Source organism: Eptatretus burgeri, chromosome 9 (genome assembly GCF_056783735.1).
Source record: "Eptatretus burgeri isolate ZD-2024b chromosome 9, Ebu_testis_v1, whole genome shotgun sequence".
Classification (NCBI taxonomy): domain Eukaryota; kingdom Metazoa; phylum Chordata; class Myxini; order Myxiniformes; family Myxinidae; genus Eptatretus; species Eptatretus burgeri.
Genome location: NC_140969.1, coordinates 9,773,602 through 9,791,512, shown reverse-complemented (window position 1 = coordinate 9,791,512; position 17,911 = coordinate 9,773,602). Strand labels below are relative to the sequence as shown.

Sequence of the window (17,911 nt, the reverse complement as noted above, 5' to 3'; positions counted from 1 at the left end):
CCTTCACGGTGAGATCACTCACCTCAGTCTGAGCATATGCAGAGACGAGGGAAATGACACCCAAGGAGTGATGAATCCTTAGAATCATAATACGCTCGTTGACTGATGTTGCCTCAATTATCATTGGAGTCAGCTTATTGGACACAGCTACAGCAACTCCTCAGGAATGGTAACCATTAGAGCGACCAGACCAATAGTAGGTGTAACCACCTACCATGATCTCGCCGCAATCCGGTCTCCGAACCTCAGAGAATGCTGCAATACCGATGTCCAAACGCTTGAGCTCAGATAAGAGACAGGTGATCATCCTCTCTTATGGAGAGGACATTCCAGGCACACAACCGAAAGGACCACCTCAGGTTAACACAAGGAGACCGCCGTCTGGTGGACGACACTTCAGTACCACCCCAGCACACACTACCGCAATCTGACCCAGGAAGGTTACCCCATGGTTTCCCTCCCATCATCAAAGATTGTGGGTCCCGAAGGGTTTGCCCCAATCCCATCATCTGGTGAGCTGCCCTGCGAAGGGTAACTGCACAGGAGGTATTGCTATGGAGTGGGTTTTCAGAGGTTTAGTTTTTAAAGCATTTAGTATGTTTTGCAGAATGAAGGGTTTTACGGTAGCCAGAGCACAAATCCTGCCACCAATCTCCTAATAAAAAGTAACCAAGTGTAGGAGGATGCCCGCAGACACAGTTGGGTACTAGATATGGATGGCCGTTGGCTCACAAGGAGCTCATCCGCCCTTTGACAGGTTTTGTTCTTCATCCTGCTGGGTGTCCATATCGTCCACCCTCCTCACCAAGAAACTTGGCGGGGAGACAGTTTAGTCGCTGACAACCCGACCATGGAACAGGTTAGTGCAGGTTTACATGATACCTGCACCAAGTCACAGATCTAATATGACCTGACCTGAACAGTGGGGTCTGACAGTACAGTATATGAACTGAAATTGCTGGATCACATCAGCAGCAAACGTCATATGATTTTCTCAACAGAGATGTCTTGAAAACAGTCCTGAGAGTCATGAAAGGCTTTGTTGTGGCTGCAGTGAGAAATTGCTTCTGGACGGCAAAAATACTTGGAAGCCGGCAGACTTCAAAGTCTTCCTGCAGAATGATGAGAATAAAACGTAGTTTTTTTTGACTGCTGTTGCAAATCTAGAGTTGCTCAGAAGCTACTAATCAAATCTTTCACAATCATTGTTGATGGCAAGATATTCAAATTGACTGCTGTCAATGATACAGGACAGAAGAAGGAGAGTGAAGCACTCAAATCATTTCATGAGGAGACCGACTGCAGAAGTCATCAACCTATTTAATATTTAAGATAACAGGTTCGAACTCGCTGTGGTTTGAAGTCCTCACAGTGACCTCTTCTTTATCACTCTGCAGTTTACACGATGCTCACAGGTTTGAGCCTCTGATTGCACTGCTTGATACAGGTGTTGGTGAGCACAGGCGTGTAATCAACATCACAGAGCTTGCTCACGATCTCGGTCCTGTGTGCCGCAAGGTTCTCCTCGGGATCTATGTGCATGTTGGAGGAGATTGCAATGGTGCTTTTTGAGGGAAGGGAAAGTGAATCCAGTGAAGAAATTGCAAAAGATATCAATATATCAAGAGTTGTTCATGTTGCTGGGTGAGATGTGGCCTGGTGTTGTCTTAGAATCTTCGGGTCCTGAGTTTGAGCCCTTGCTTTTCCGTTGACGAAACACCAGGTGGGGTTGACTCAGCCTGTCATCCTTCCAAGGTCGTTAAAATAAGTGCCAGTGTAATGGTAATCGGGGCATTGCATCAGCGGCATAGCTGCGCCCTCAACCAATGATGCTACCTGCAGCCTTGTGCTGCATACAAAGGAGGAGGAGGACAACGAGGGGGAGGTGAGATGTGGACTGTCAAGGCGTCGGTGGATAAACTGGAGGCCTTCACATGCGTCATGTATGGATACCCAAGCGAAGAACGTCGGTTATATATTGTAAATGTAGCTTTAATGAACGTGCATTGCATTAAAGTTAAATATAGTTATTGCAATTAATCATACAAGCAGAATTTAACTGCTTATTTGCTTTAAAAAAAACATCTGATTACGAATACCTGCTATCAGATTGAATATGTTGTATAATTGATATGATTATCATGCATTCTGCAGTGCCCAACCAGATTAACTGAAGTGTTTCTGTTATCAATTCAGAATAAAGGATGTGGTCAAGGTGTGGAAGCTGATGCTCCACAAGATGGTGGGAGACAGAATTGGCTAGATCTCAAAGATGGCGAAAGTGGATCTCAGTAAACTACCGCCATGCTGGAAGCCATTAATTCCCCATTATCAAACCGGCCAATTACCGCGAGGCACAGTGGAAGCTTGCACACGTGAATGTCCCCTTTCTTCCTCTTGTCCAGGAACATAGCTAGAAAGCTGACACAGACACTTGAGCCAGTCTGGTCTGAAGGCATCATCCTCCCTGATAGACCGATAGATATTGTATAGTAGCTGATATCATTCAAAGTGACAGTGATGAAGAATCAACTGATAGAGAAGATCAAGAGGAAATTGATCAAGACGAGTTGTCCGATGCATATCTGATGATTAAAAAGTGTCATGGAAGGAAGATACGAGCACACATTCAGGGTTTCCTTCCCTTTGGTGTACAAATGTTGTTCATGGTGCCAGACTCAGTGCACCCACCAACGTCGACAACCAAGCTTTGAACTTCACGAGTCTGGACGAATGTACAGGTCAGCTTCCACCTCAAATATAATCTATCAGTTGGTGTCTGTGACTTCTGAGTGGCATTACAATGATCACATCAACAGCATAACGTTTTGGAAACTTGTATTTAAACCAAACAGATACAAAGTCAAATGAAGTTCACCATCACATACAATAATGTCTAACTCCAATTCCCACATCGAGTTATTTGTCCACCACCCAGTGTCCTAGTCCTGCCGGCAAAACTCACGCGTCTTCACCTCGTCCTTCGGGTCTGTCGATTCTTCGATTTCCATTGCGGAGTCCTCTCGTACGATGGTCCGTCCGGGTTGATTTAAAGGGCTCAAAGGAATTCTATCCAAACACACAATCGTGATGAGTTTTTATCAACCTGATCATGATCGGCTCCACGCATTAACAACCACTTTGGAGATTAACAATTCGTTCACTGAGAGTTAAGTCGAGCACAGGCATGATGGAAACACACAGCTCGTCACACATCACCCTCTCACGGGTATATATAGTATCACAGAACAATCCCGTGTCTTCCAGCAAATATGATTCTAGTCCATACTGGAAGTTTCGTCTGAGAACGTTCCAGCACCTTCAAGAATCTTACCAGGCAGTTTACAGTACAATACCTCCATCTACAGTCAAAATTATCTCATGACATCAAGCGGTTTATATTACAATTTACTGATGTGTGCTACACAAAACTGACAACAAGTAAGCATCAATTTTAATCATTCATTTACAGGCATTTACTAATACTTCCACAAATACCACCACATATAGCTTTTAACTGACAAATAGCTAGGTTTACTGTTATATTTACCATTGGAAGAGAGTAAGTACTAAAGCAAGTTAAGGATGTAAGAGACCCATCCATGAATAGCAGTGTGTTGAACTTAGAAGTTGATGTCTGATGTGGTTGAAGAGGAAAATTCCTGTGTACATTGACATAAATTCCTCAAAACATGTTTATCTTACTTTTTATTTTGACTACGACTGCACTTTTAAAGTTTTAAGCATGAAGAGGTGGTGTATTTTGGAACCACACTTTTGGTGTAGCTCGAAAGTGGTTAAATGAGGTCTCTGGCAGCCATTTTGAAAAGAGGCCAAAACAGTGAAAGTGCCATGTTTCAATGTTAGCAATCGAACACATTTTTGGGACATTTTAGAGCTTCTACAAAGGTTGGGGGGAGGGGGTGGGTACGTTACCTCCTATCTAGGTACATTACAATATGAGCTATTAGCTTCCAATCATCAGAAAGGTCATGAAATCCATCATCGCTTTGATATGAAATACTTACTTTTCTCCAATGGCTTCATCTCAGATCACCACTTCAGATTCAGACAAGGTCACTCCATCTTAGACATGCTGCTCCAACTCTCACAACAATGGATGGAGGCCCTCAAGGTCAGAAACGAGATCAGGACAGTCTCTCTCCAAACTCTCTGCCTATGGCATGCAAGGTTAACTCCACTCTTGGTTTAATGTCTTCCTCTACTCTCATAGCCAACATGTGACGCTCAACAGAATCCTTTAATCTCCTCTCCCTGTTAAGGCTGGAGTCTCTCAAGGCAGTGTTCTGAGCCCAGTCCTATTCCTAATCTTCATCAACGATCGCTCTGACTCTCTGGAAAATCCCCTTTGCAAAAATTTGCAGATGACTCCACCCTCTGCCGTGACATCCTTCATGCTTCACACAGGCAGGCTGCAGCCTCTTCCACCTCTTCAGATCTTGAAAAAAAAAATCACAATCTGGTCAAACACTTGGAATATGTCTTTCAATACTGAAAAATCTCATACTCTCACTATCTCTCTCCGAAAGAATCATCTGGCGGCAAACCCCACACATCGACTTTCTTCATTAACAATCCTCTTGAGGAGGTGCAGTCATTCAAACTCCTAGGTCTCTCTAACAGCCAAGATCTTTCTTGGTCAAACCACATTTTAAAGTTGGCCTCCAAAGTCAGATGCCGACTGGGTACCCTCTGTCATGCAAAGTCTTTCTTTGGCACACCTGAACACACCTTGTTCAGCTTGACGCCGTGGAAACCAAGGTCTTCACGATTATTTAACTCTTATATGAAGACACTGAGTCGATGGGCCTATCACTTTCCCATTGAAAACAGGTCCGTGATCTCTGTCTTCTTCCAGCTCTTTTCAGGCGTTGCACCCTCTGCTCTTTCAGCGATTTGTCCCCCGAGCCATGCTCAAACTACACATCTGAAATAATAATGATGCAAAATAGCATGAAAAACTCATGATTGAATCCGAACCATGAATCATGGTCATCATCTACGTCCGTGTACCATATTCTTGACTGAGGGTCAGCGCACACTACTCTGTCTCTTGGCAGGGTTTATGATGGTGGTTTGTTGTTGCCTTTGCAGCAGTCATGGAAGGAATTATATATTCAGGCAGGATGCTGGTGATAACTCACCTACTCTTCACAAAAAAAAACACCAAGGGATCTTTAATGTCAAGCAATGAGCAGTGATGGCAGACGCGTCCTCTGGCTTAATGTCCTTCCAAGGGAGGGCACAAACACTGATATATTGCCATGCATGTGAAACAATACGATGACAATTTATAGCTGATTTGAGATTCAAACCAAGGCTTCACAGCCCAGAGGAGTGTGCATGTACCTCTCGGCTATTCTACCAGCCATAGCCAGGAATGCATTAAAAAAAAACATGATCTCGGTGTCTTCAGACCAATGGAAAAAATACTTGTAAATTATATTATTTGAACAGAGAAGAGATTTTAGGTTCATTTTATGCACAGGATCTCCAAAAAAGAAAATTAGGCATGAAAAAAAAAAAATTAAAAATAAATAAATGAATTTGTCCTTAATATAAAATTATGTGGATTATTTGAGCATGTTTAAGATGCAATGAGTTATCTTCAGGGTAGCTGGGGATGGGGAGGACTGGAGGGGGGTCAAAAAGTCAAATGGTTTGATATTCAGGATCAAATGCTCAAATGATCCAGAACTGTCATTTCTGCACTACTGGTCTAACACCACCAACGATGAATGCGAATGGTAGGGTGAACGAAAATACAATCTGGGATCATGGGGTGAAAGGCAGATGGGGGTTCTAATGCATGGGGAAACAATGGCAATGCCTGGGTGAAAGGTATAAAGTGACAACAGCAGTGGCTAAATAAGGAAATGCAAGCAAGTCAGGAGAGTTAGGGCCCTGCACACTGGACTGCAGAGACAAGACTATCAAGGCATAAGAGGACTGTCCAATCAATCGGGTATGACAAAAGCAACTCACCATGCAGTGCGGTGAGTGCTATCTGGTGAGCACAGCATGGCCGGGAGACATTTGCCTGGGAGCCAGCACCATTAAGATGCGAGCCAGGCCAGGTGCAGTGAAGACACAAGCTGGATGTTCTCCGAAGCATTGAACAGGCATTAAGAAATGGCTTCGGCCAAGTGCCATCAATGTGCAAGGCATTCAGTGCACGAGGAAGGCAGCACACTGGGTGTTGGCTTGTTTGTGTGAAGGGACAGAGGAAAGTACAGCGATGTCTTGTACTCTGTTCCTGCAAGCAAGGGAGAGAGTGCAACAGCTGTTGTGCACCAAGACCTCGGCACGCATGACCGAGAGGAAGAACTCTTAATGTACACCCAACATTAGAATTGTATTGCTGTCGCATTATCAGTCTAATATTAATAGTTGGAATGCATAAAATAATTAATACTGGAAATAAATATTATAATTATTATTAGTGTGTGAAACAACACAATTCTTGCAATTAACACGTGCCAGGCTTACAAAAGCTGCCCCAATGTTCTTTTATGGTTGGAACAATAATCGCGCTTTCGACCCTTTCAGCCTCACTCGTTGCCCTTGGTATGACCAAGACATGCACGTTTGTTCAAAAAAAAAAAAAATCACTTCTCTTTGTTAACCTTCCTACGTCCAAAAATAACTCTCACCTCCATTCATCAATCTCCTTTTAATGCCACCTTTGAATTGCTCCTCCATTAGTCCAACCATGCTCTTGCCATCAATGCTTCAAGCTTGCAGTTCACCACCATATCATGTTGCTTCCTATTCCTCACCATAATTCATTTCACTCTTGATAACCCTCTACTATGTCTGCCTCTACATTCCCTCTGCATTTGGTGAAACATGCTGGATCTGGGGTCATCCCTTCGTGGCTGCACGGGGTCCTCCTCAGTATTTGGAACATCAGGAGTCAACACCCCACCAAACACTGGTCCTTGGGATGGGGCTGCACCATCATTTGAGCAAGGGAAATTAATAAAGGCGAAAAAGGGTGTAATTTCCTCCAATGTGTGCCATTAAAAAAAAAAACCTGAGATTTTGTCCAACTCTTGCTCAAGCGAGTTACATCACCTTGCCAAGTTGTCAAGGCCCCGATGAGAGGCATTCAACTTTGTCTTTGCCATGCAAAGCACCATGCAGGATTTCCTTCAATGCTTGCAGGGCATCATTCACCTCCACCTTAGTTTCATCCATTTGGGCATTGGTTGTAAAAGCAGTCATCTACCATTTTCAAATGGTCAATTCCTTGAACATCTCCCAAAGCCTGTGCTCACATTTCGCCTGGGTCACTGCTGTCTCAGCTTCGACCATCACCCATTTGTTTTTTTTTACTTCAAACCGCCGACCCTCCATTTTACCGTGGCTCACTTCAATACCGTGTGAGCTCAGCTTCACCAGCCGTAAAAGCAGCCTTGCCGGCAAGAATTTCAGCTTTCAGTTCACAAAGGTCAGCTTCACTTTTCTATACCAGCCTTAATGCTGCCACCAAACTTTTCATTTAGCTCTGGTATGAACAGCTCCAGTATCTGGAGAATAATGGTGGCTCACAGGCTCCATACACTGGTGCTGGCAGTTCCATCTCATCCTCTCGTGGTCTAGAGCAAATGTCAAATCATCCTCGAGAGCAAATAGTAGTTGGAGCAAATGAAGTCGATGGAGTTTAAATCAAACTCCTGATGAACAATTTCTATGGTAAAATGTCCAAAGTTGAGTGGTTGGGACGCAAGTCGCACTAGTGGTCAGAATTCAGGGTGATTGCAAAAGAGAAAAACTCGACATCAGCAGCAATGATGAATTCTATAGCTTTGCTTAGAATTCGAAGTTAGCTTAATGATCTGCAGTTCATGTGACCATTTTTTGTGGACAGGTGGGATTTGAGAACACAGGAACGAATGCACTCTTGGCCCACAGCCGAAGAAGGACTTGACTGTCTCCACCGACTCGGGTGAGGGCACAAAGTTCAGTAGGCAGTGGAGATGAACAAGTAAGATGGGAACAAAGTATTATGGGTTTGGTGCATGACATTTGCAAGCAAACACCGAGTTTAAGCAAACATTCGAGCAGATCCCATGCTTAATATGGAGTGATGCCATTTGTGGTGAGTGGGATGGGATGGAGGCAGAGCATACGCCAGAGACTGACTTGACAAGGAACCACCATGACATTGAGAAAGGAGAATGGTTGGAGAATTTGGTCTTGAGATAAGAAAGATTATGTTTTCTGGCTTGCTTGTTTTCCAACACTTCTTGTGAGCCTTATGGCATGACAAAGTCACCCTCAGTCAGGTGAGTTATCCACGTTCAGAAAGCAGATTGCTTCACTGCAACCGCGTCTCCACAGGATTCAGTCAGCATGTGTACCAGGGCCTCTTTGGCCTGAATTGAAAGTTGTGGCCTAAATGCAAGGCGCTACGTCTGACAGATGGCAGCATCATGCTATGGAGATGCTTTTCAGTGGCAAAGACTGTGAGACTTGTAGGGATAGAGGGAACAATGAATGCAGCCAAATCCAGGCAAATCCTTGAGAAGAACCTGCTTCAGTGCAAATGACCTCAGGCTGCGGCGAAGATTTACATTCCAACAGGACAATGACCCCAAGCATACAGCCAAAGCAACACGAGAATATCTTCAGAACAAGAATGTGAAAGTCCTTGAGTGGCGCGGCCAAAGCCCAAACTTCAATCCCATTGAGAATATGTGGAAAGACTTGAAGATTGCTGTTCACCAACGCTTCCCATGCAACTTTACAGAGCTTGAGCAAAATATCTGCAAGGAAGAATGGGAGAAACTCCCCAAATCCAGATGTGCAAAGCTGATAAAGACAAACTCAAGAACACTCGAAGCTGTAATCGCTGCCAAAAGCCTATAAAGTATTGACTCAGGGGGGTTGAATACTTATTGATGGAAGACATTTCAGCTTTTAATTTTTAATTAATTTTTAACAATTTCTAAAAATATGTTTTCACTTTGTCATTATGGGGTATTTTGTGTAGATCGGTGACAAAAAAAGAAATTAAATTTAATCCATCTTAAATTCAGGCTGCAACACAACAAAATATGACCAAAGTCGATGAGTGTGAATACTTTCTGAAGGCATTGTGATGACACATGTATAAGCTCCAACATGAGCTGTTTATGCTTTAGAAAAAAAGAAAGAAGCTAAAACGAGGTCTGCAAAAAGACACACAATAATTGTTTTGAAGCCAGCAGGGCTTAAAAACGTAGATGTCATGCCATCATATGTAAATGCAGCACACGTATTGAGGTATCCCAAGAACATGTTCACCTTATTTGGTTAGAATGTTGAAATTGTCCATGAAATATAGACGGTAGTCTTCATGGCGTTGTGAATGGCAATGCAACACATGTACATTTAATGAAATTGTATTTGTTGTGATATTCCGAGCCTCTTCATCCTGTATCTGGTATGACAGACTTGTGTCAGAGAACCATAAACCGATAACTGTGAAGTGCCTGTACGTTGATTCAAATGAATGCGGTTGCTAAGATATGTCTTCCCCAATGTATACCAGTTAGCCATCTCGATGTTATTATGACTAACGATTCCGTAAGTTGGCAGGAGTTTAAATTATGCCTTCCTTCTAAAACACACCTCGATTCTGCCAATTAATGTGCTTTGTCTCGGGTAATCTGCAGCAATAAGAACAGGATGCTTCAATAAATGAAGCGATGGAAGAAAAGCCTGCAATTCAAAGTGATCCAAGGACTTCATCAGAATACATCAGTCACATTAAAATACGACGTGGTATCTGGTCTGCCTTCCAAAAACTTTCTGATAAAGTCAGTCTCTGCACAAATGACTGCTTTCCTTCGTACGTGCAAGTGAAATGGATGTTTAACTTTGACGGTTTACACTTTGACACTTTCCTTTTTAAGATTGCATAATTCACCCAAAGACTAATTGTGGGGCAATGCAGCAACAGTTGGAGATGATAAACCTGTACAAAAGTCTGATGTATGCAAATACACTCACTTACTCTCTGAACATGCATTTGACATGCTCTCGAGTTATCTTGAAAACAAATCGTCCATTATTGGAAAATAATCGTAACAATAGCCAAGAAAACAAGCTCAAATGAGCTCAGATCCCCGTCCTCTTAATGATGACATCATAACAACGAATATGACGTCATTGTGATGTATCAGCTTTGCGATAAATTATATGTGCTAATGCCCGGCTTGATTCCCGCAAACAAAATTCAAACAGCTTGCGTAGTTTCGGAGATAATGGTATAGGCAATTTTCATTAGCGGCGATATTATAACGTCAACCTTTTTTCTCGGAAGAATTTCCCAAATCGGAGATGGTTACTGCCTGCGCGTGGGCTTTCTGCATATACATGGCAAGTTTCACGAAGATCCGATGAAAACTCTGGGTTGTGAAACAAAAAAATGGCAAAAAATAGGAATGACGTCATAAAGAATTGATATGACATCATTGTGATGTATCATATGTGCGGTAATTCATCTCTGCTTATGCCCTGCTCGATTCCCGCAAACAGAATTCAAAAAGCTTGCCTAGTTTCGGAGATATTTTTTTCGGCGATTTCCATTAGCGGAGATATTTTGACATCATAACTTTTTTTTCTAGGAGGAATTTTCAAAATCTGAGATGGTTACTGTCTGTGCAGGGTATTTTTACATATATATGCCAAGTTTCAGGAAGTTTCGATGAAAACTGTAGGCTGTGAAACAAAAAAGTCCACAAGAAGAAGACGAAGAACAACAACGTGAGTAAGACTTAGAGATCCTCCACGAGGATCTAAAAATAAAATACACGTAAAAAAAAACTTCAAACATTTTGTCCAAAACTTCAACAATTGATATTTTGCAGTTGATAGGAAATCATTCCTTTTCTCCAACAATCTCATCTCAGATCACCAACTTGGATTCAGACCAGGACATGCTGCTTCATGTGGACATGCTGCTTCGACTCATCCAACAATGGATGGAGGCTCTCAATGTCAGACATGAGATCAGGGCCGTCTCTCTGGCAAACAAAAATATTTCAAAGTCTTAAGATGCATATTAATCAAAAATCATGGTTTGCAAAATTCCCTAATGGGGTGGGGAGGGGGAGGATTTCATTATCTGGCCCGTGCACTCCCATGTTTGTTGAACGACAGTCTAAACAAAGTTTTAGAGTTCATCAGATTCTTGACCCAAATGGAATGCAAAACAGCAAAGGATGCATAACAAGAAAAAAAAAACTAGAATGGTACTGTGTAGAGCACATACCTCCGCCAGAATGAACAATTTATGTTTTGTATCCCACTGATAGGCTGGATCTGGATCCGGACCGGAATCAAAATCGAATCGGCTTGTTCTCGTCACCTCACCAACTCATCCACGTAGTTTTGTCATAACCCAGAATATCATGCTATATATAGTTTTTGGCCCTGTCTCTCAATGGCGGTCGAAGAATCACTTTAATAATTAAAAACAAAATCTCATATCCAGATCCAGATTCTGATCTTCACCAAAATGGAATCGATTTGTTCTCGTCACACACACCCAACCTGTCCATTAAGTTTTGTTCGAATCCGTCCACAACTTTTTGAGATATGGTGATATACATCGGTTTTAGCCTGACCACTCAATGGTGAAGAATCACTTTTAAAATTGGGAGCGAGATGACAACCGACATGCAGTGCTCCTGTTAACTGATATCAACAGTGTTATACACTGAAGATATAAGGACTAATGTCATCAGCTGGTCAATACCATCGACACACTCGTGGTAAATCCCAGAAATGGGGCCCGAGGTTGCGTAATGCTAACAAAGTCCTTTTTTTAGGGCCAAAATCCATGGTCCACAACAAGACCAGTGGGTCCCTCACTCTATATCCTCCAACTCAATGTTGAAGGGCTGACATTTCCTAAGTGTGAGATCCTCACCAGGATCCAGAAGGACTACAACATCGATGTAGCTACACTCCAGGAAACCTATAGTGAGGATGACAAAAGGTCGCAAATTTCTGGCTACCTCATGGCCTCCATTAACGCAGCAAAACATGGCCTCACCACCTACATCAGACACAGTCTTCAAAACATTGAAACCGTAGACAACAATACGCTCTGTGCAACAGTAAAGATAAGCTGTGTCACTATTGCAAATGTGTACAAGCCGTCCACACAAACATGGCCATCACCTGCCCTACCCCAGTATACACAGCCCACGGTCTACATCGGGGATTTAAAGTCATCACACCGAATAGGGATATATGGAAAATGATGTGGCCGAGGAATAGCTCACCAACCGATGTCAATGGCCGATCTCGACCTGCTGTTTAACTCAAAGCAGCTGAAGATCTTCCACTCGGGACAGTGGCAACATGAACAAACCCTGACCTCGGCTTCCTGACAAAGGATGCCAGTGAGCTAACAATTATGGCATCAAGAAGAGTTCTCACCTCCTTCCCAAAAAGTCAACATCACGCACTGTCGTCCACATTGGTATCGAGATCCCACTGGTGCCCTCTAAGCTAAAACCATGCTGGAACTTCCAGAAAGCGAATTGGACCACCTTCATCAAAGCAGCTGAGTCCAAGATTGAGGATATACTGCCTGGCCCAGATAAATACGCAGAATTTGTGCACCTCATCCTCTCTGCTGCCACTGATACGACACCGCACAGCTTCCACAAGGCTGACATACCTTGCCTGGCAGTGGAGTCTGAAAGGCTCCTAAAGGAGAACAAAACTGTGAAAGCAGACATTGTGCAGGCACTAATTTAAGCTCTGGACACAGAACGTTTGAAGCATTGGTAGGAAATGGTAGAATCAACAGACTTCACCCACAGAAGCTGCAAGGCATAGGCATTGCTGAGGAAACTGGGTGCTACAGAAAATATCACTGCTGCCATCCCAAGAGTTTCCCCTGATTCCAGAGTCTTATCTCCTCCAGACTTCAAAGGCACCGACTTACAAATCACAAAGGCAGGAGGTAAAAAGGGATTACCTCTGAAACCTCCAACAAAGCCCACTGAGCAGCCACCTATATAAAGAAAGACATTGATGCCGTACTGTCGACAACCAGAAACGGCAAAGCTACCAGGGCTGATGTAATTTTCCCTGAATTCCTTTAAAATCTCGGAGGAAAGGGTCTTACTTAGCTGTCGGCCCTTTTTCCTGACATCCATGAAACGACACATTCCTGCAGCCTGGAAGAAGGCTAATGTTATTGCCATTCTAAAAACTGGTAAGCTAGCAGACTTGCCTTGCAACTACCACCTAACAGCCCTATAAGTGATGGGAAAGCTGATGGAGAGCACAACTATCCCATTTAATCCCCACCCAAGAAGCCTTCCAACTTGATGAGCATGGGAGCTTTAGACCTGGCTGCAGCACCTGTGATCAGGTTCTTGCCCTCTCAATCATCATCGAGGCTGGCTTCCAGTGGAAACAAAGACAGCAACTGCCTTGGTAGACTTGTCATCAGCCTTTGACAGTCTGGCACCAAGTCTTCTCAAAGTCTCAAAAGTCTTCCATTGCCAGAAGAAAATCAGATTACTGTCAGTATTCTTTGAGGCACTGAAAAATCCGCATTATCCTCAATGGCAACCCCCCCCCCCCATGTTTGAACCCTAAACGATGGCCTTCCCTCAATAATCTGTCCAGTCTGGTGAGCAAGTGCCCATACAAAGGCCATCAATGCTCAGTTAAACCCTGCGATGAGAACAACGTTTGGAACCCTCAAATCAACAATGACTGAAAGGCTCCCTATCCTCTCCAATATTGCTCCACCAGCCATCTGAAGGGATATGCTGTCATCCTGATACTTCAGCCGTATTTCGGCTACCGGAATTCCAACCCAGCACCTCCTCATTGAACATCTGCACAGCCACGTCAAGTCCTGAAAACCATGATGGAACCATGCCGAGCTTCTTACCGGAGCCCATCAAAGCAAAACCAACTTGTGCAGGGCCAGCTGGGAGGCTGCCACAGCTCCAAATAAACATATTGCACGTGATCCAAACATTGCTCCACCCAGTTTTACACCCAAACATAGGCAATGTACTGCCTTCAACAGGTTCTGCGATGGACAGGTCTATGGCAGCAGCAGCCTCCATCGATGGAGGATGAGACCGGATGTGCTCTGAGACTGCGGTGGAGTCCAGACGATAGAGCACATCACGTCACACTTTCCCTTGCGGCAGCTATCGGCAGGACTTTTAGCCCTCTACCATCTCACCCCTGAGGCAGCCACACAGCTGCGGAAACTCGACATTCAACTTTAGCACACATCATATTGGCCATCCGCAAGAAGAAGACTTTAAAAATTATCAGCTCTGGATTTGGATCTTCACCAAAATTGAATCAATTCTTCCTCGTCACACACCCAACCTGTCTATACTCACCCAGTAATTTAATGTCAGTGGGAGACCAACCATTATCTTGTTAACCATGCTCGCATAGTTCAAAATAAGGATCAAAATGCCAAGTTTAGGAGTTTTGATATTTAAAGTTCATAAAGCTCAGATTCATTTTCAGAAAGAGTTCCTCTGCCTTGTCAGATGAAAGACAGTCACAATCGAGAATACTCAAGCATCCAAACATACTCTCGGTCCTCCTTTGAAATGTGAAAAAATAAATTTAACCAACGCTTTGATGCAATCGGTATGCCTGGAATGCATGACGTAAGCAGCTTTTAACTCTCAACCAAAGAAGCATACGAGCGATCGCATTTTCCTTTGTCCTCATGACTATTTCTTAACAAATTGGTTATTTTGTATGAATTTGGTGTGCTTTCGAAAGGTTATGTTGGTTCTGTGAGTTTGAAAGCAAAATCAATTTGATGACACCCGATTTCCAAGCCGATTGCCATATTAACGATTTCCAAATTACCGAGCCAATTGTTTTTTTTTACCCCATCACATGATTGCTAGCTGTTTATAAAGAATAATGTTTCTGCACATATCATTAAAATGTCTATAATTCAACAATGTTTAAAAAAAATTGTTTATTGAAATGAACCCCTCAACAAAAGGTGAAAGCTACTCAAGGTTTTGGGTTGTATACAGTACAAGGCATTGTAATCGGTAATCGACACTAAAAATTGCCGATTACCGATTCCGATCCAGCACTAATATATATATTGATGAAGCATCACTTTTTAAATTCTAGTATCTGGATCCAGATCTCAACCAAAATCTAATCATTTTGTCCTTATTACACATCCAACCATTCCACCAAATTATGTCTGAATCCATCCATGACTTTTTGAGATATCCTGTTCACAAACAAACAAACAAGAAAAAAATGTTGTGCAGAGCACAGGTGCTTGCAAAATCTACCCCCCTCTCCAAAGGTTGCCATGGATACATTAAATTGTCCATTTCATTGAGATTAAAATTAACAATCTTGATCAAAGCTCAGATCAATCGGATGAAAATTGATTATTTTCCAGATGAAATTTCATGATTTTAGACATTTGACCTTGAGTTGACCTTTGACCATTTGATCTCAACAATAGTTTGTTTCTCAATTCAGTAATGTACTATGCAATTGCTGTTTAACTTTCAAGTCAATCGGATGAATATTGACGATTTTTCAGAAAAAAATTGATGATTTTATAAATTTGACCTTTGACCTTGAAAATAGTTGGTTTCCCAATTAATTTATGCAATGTGCAAATCTTGTTCATATTTCAAGTCAATCGGATGAAAAATGTCGATTTTAGAAATTTGAACTTTCACCTCAAAGTCAAAAAGGCTTCTCAGTTGAGAAGACCTCTACAACTTAGTAAAGTTTCATGAGGATCGGTTTAGAATTGTGACCTGTAAGCGATAAATAGACAGACAGACAGACAGAATAACAAAATCGACTGACCAATATACTTGAAAAATCTTCGATTTTGCAAGTAACAAGAAAGACGTCGTGCAGAGCACGACACTTGCAAAATCCTTAAAACAAATTTCACTTTAAAAATAATTGGTGGTTGAATTCAAGAACAAATATGCAAATTCTCTTCAAATTTCAAGTCAATGTGATTAAAATTGCCGCTTTCAAAAATTTGGCCTATGTTGACCTCTTGACCTCAATATAATTGGTCGTTGAATTCAATGACCGAATATGAAAATCCTCTTCAAATATCATCAATCAGATTAAAATTGACGATTTTAGAAATTGCATCTAATCTATTGACGTTTGGCCTATGATGACGTCAAAAAATAATCAAATTTCAATTCAATGGGATTAAATTTGAGGGTTTTAGAAACTTTGCCTAAGTTGTTGACCTTTCACCGATGTTGATTTTTTGACCTCAAAAACAATAGGCTTCCTGCTTATGAACAACCTCACCATTTAATGAAGTTTGGTGAAGATCGGTTTAAAATTGTGACGTCTAGATGAATGACATACAAACAGAATAAGGGTCACCTATTTCGGCGACCCAACAGACAGACACACACAGACAGACAAAGCAATGTACTTGCAAATCTTCGCTTTTGCATGTAACAAACAGACAGACAGACAGGGGTGAAAACATAATCTTCATCCACCATCGGCGGCAGAGGCAATGAGTTAATGTGTTCAAAGAAAATATATAAGCTTCCTGGAATTTCACAATACCATAGATCTTACAAATATATATGGATGCATCACTTCCAAAAGCTTGTAGTTAACAATGTCTGCCATTTGCTTCATGACCGTTTTGCAATGCTATTTGAAATATAGATCTATTTTCCTGCTGGAAGCTCTCCCCCAAGAGTCTTTATTTTTGCTGTCTTGTCTCCAGAAGTCGATGCTGCTTTTGCAACAAGTGCTGACAGTGTTGTTGAGTTTTTTATATTTTTGTATACATAGTCAAGGCTCGTGGACGAGCTAGAACACAGATTGTATCAGGACGCAACATAATAAAAGGAACAGCAGTAGCAAGGGGCGGAAACGCCACCAACAGCACGGACGAGGGAGAAACTAGATGGAGACAGACAAACAGTGGATGTGGGAAATGATGATAACGCAAGGGGTGAACAAGATGGATACAAAATCAAAATTTTTGGAGGGGTAGGGTGAGGGTAAAAAATATCATGACATTGCGTGGGCGATGATTTGAGATGGTGATGAACAGCTGTCTTGAAGTCCTGGAGGGAAGAATGGGATTGAAGAGTGAGTGGAAGTTGTTTCCAAAGGCAGGAAAAAGAGGAACAAATGAGTGTAGGTGAGCAGTCGTTAAGTATTTCGGCAGTTTCACTTGGAGGGACATGCTTGTGGACTGCATGCATCCTGCAAATACCCAAGGGGAGTGGGGGTGGGGGGAGTGCAAAACACAGAAGGAGCAGAGGGTGCTGGACCAGAAAGAGGGGCGAAGAAGAGAGAGACCACGGACCTGTCGGCGATGGCAAAAATGACAGGCACATAAATTCAGCTTCACCACGAGAGATTCCAATGCTCGAAAAAGCCTTGGTTTCCATGGTTTCAAGCTGAACAAGGTGTGAGGCAGGGACGACAGCCCAAAGGGGAGAGCGGTAGTCCATCAAGCTGCAGATTAAGGGCTTGCAGGTAGATTGGAGTTCAGGTGTGCCAAGGAAAGACTTTGCACGATTGAGGATGCCCAGTCAGCATCTGGTTTTGGCGACCAACTTTGAAATGTGGCTTGGCCAAGACAGATCATGGCTGATAGTGAAACCAAGGAGTTTGAGTGACTGAAGTTCTTCGAAAGGGTTGTTGAGAAAGTAGATGGCAGGATTTGTTTTATGGTTCCATCCTTTCAGAGATGGAGAGAGAGACAGACAGAGAGAGACACAGAGACACAGAGACACAGAGAGACAGAGAGACAGAGAGAGTGAGATTTGTCAGGGTTAAAAGACATATTCCAAGTGTTTGACCAGTTTGTGATTTTGTCAAGGTCTGAAGAGAAGGAAGA

General features: G+C 42.6%; 1 protein-coding gene across 1 annotated transcript in view; it reads right to left on the bottom strand.

The window, feature by feature from the left end:
* Positions 1-17,911, bottom strand: part of LOC147019506 (uncharacterized) — a 51,075-nt gene that overhangs the window by 30,182 nt on the left and 2,982 nt on the right. Inside the window, exon 2 of the mRNA XM_085896690.1 lies at positions 6,007-6,277. Coding sequence (XP_085752816.1) covers positions 6,007-6,277 — 271 coding nt within the window. The remainder of the gene's footprint in view (positions 1-6,006; positions 6,278-17,911) is intronic.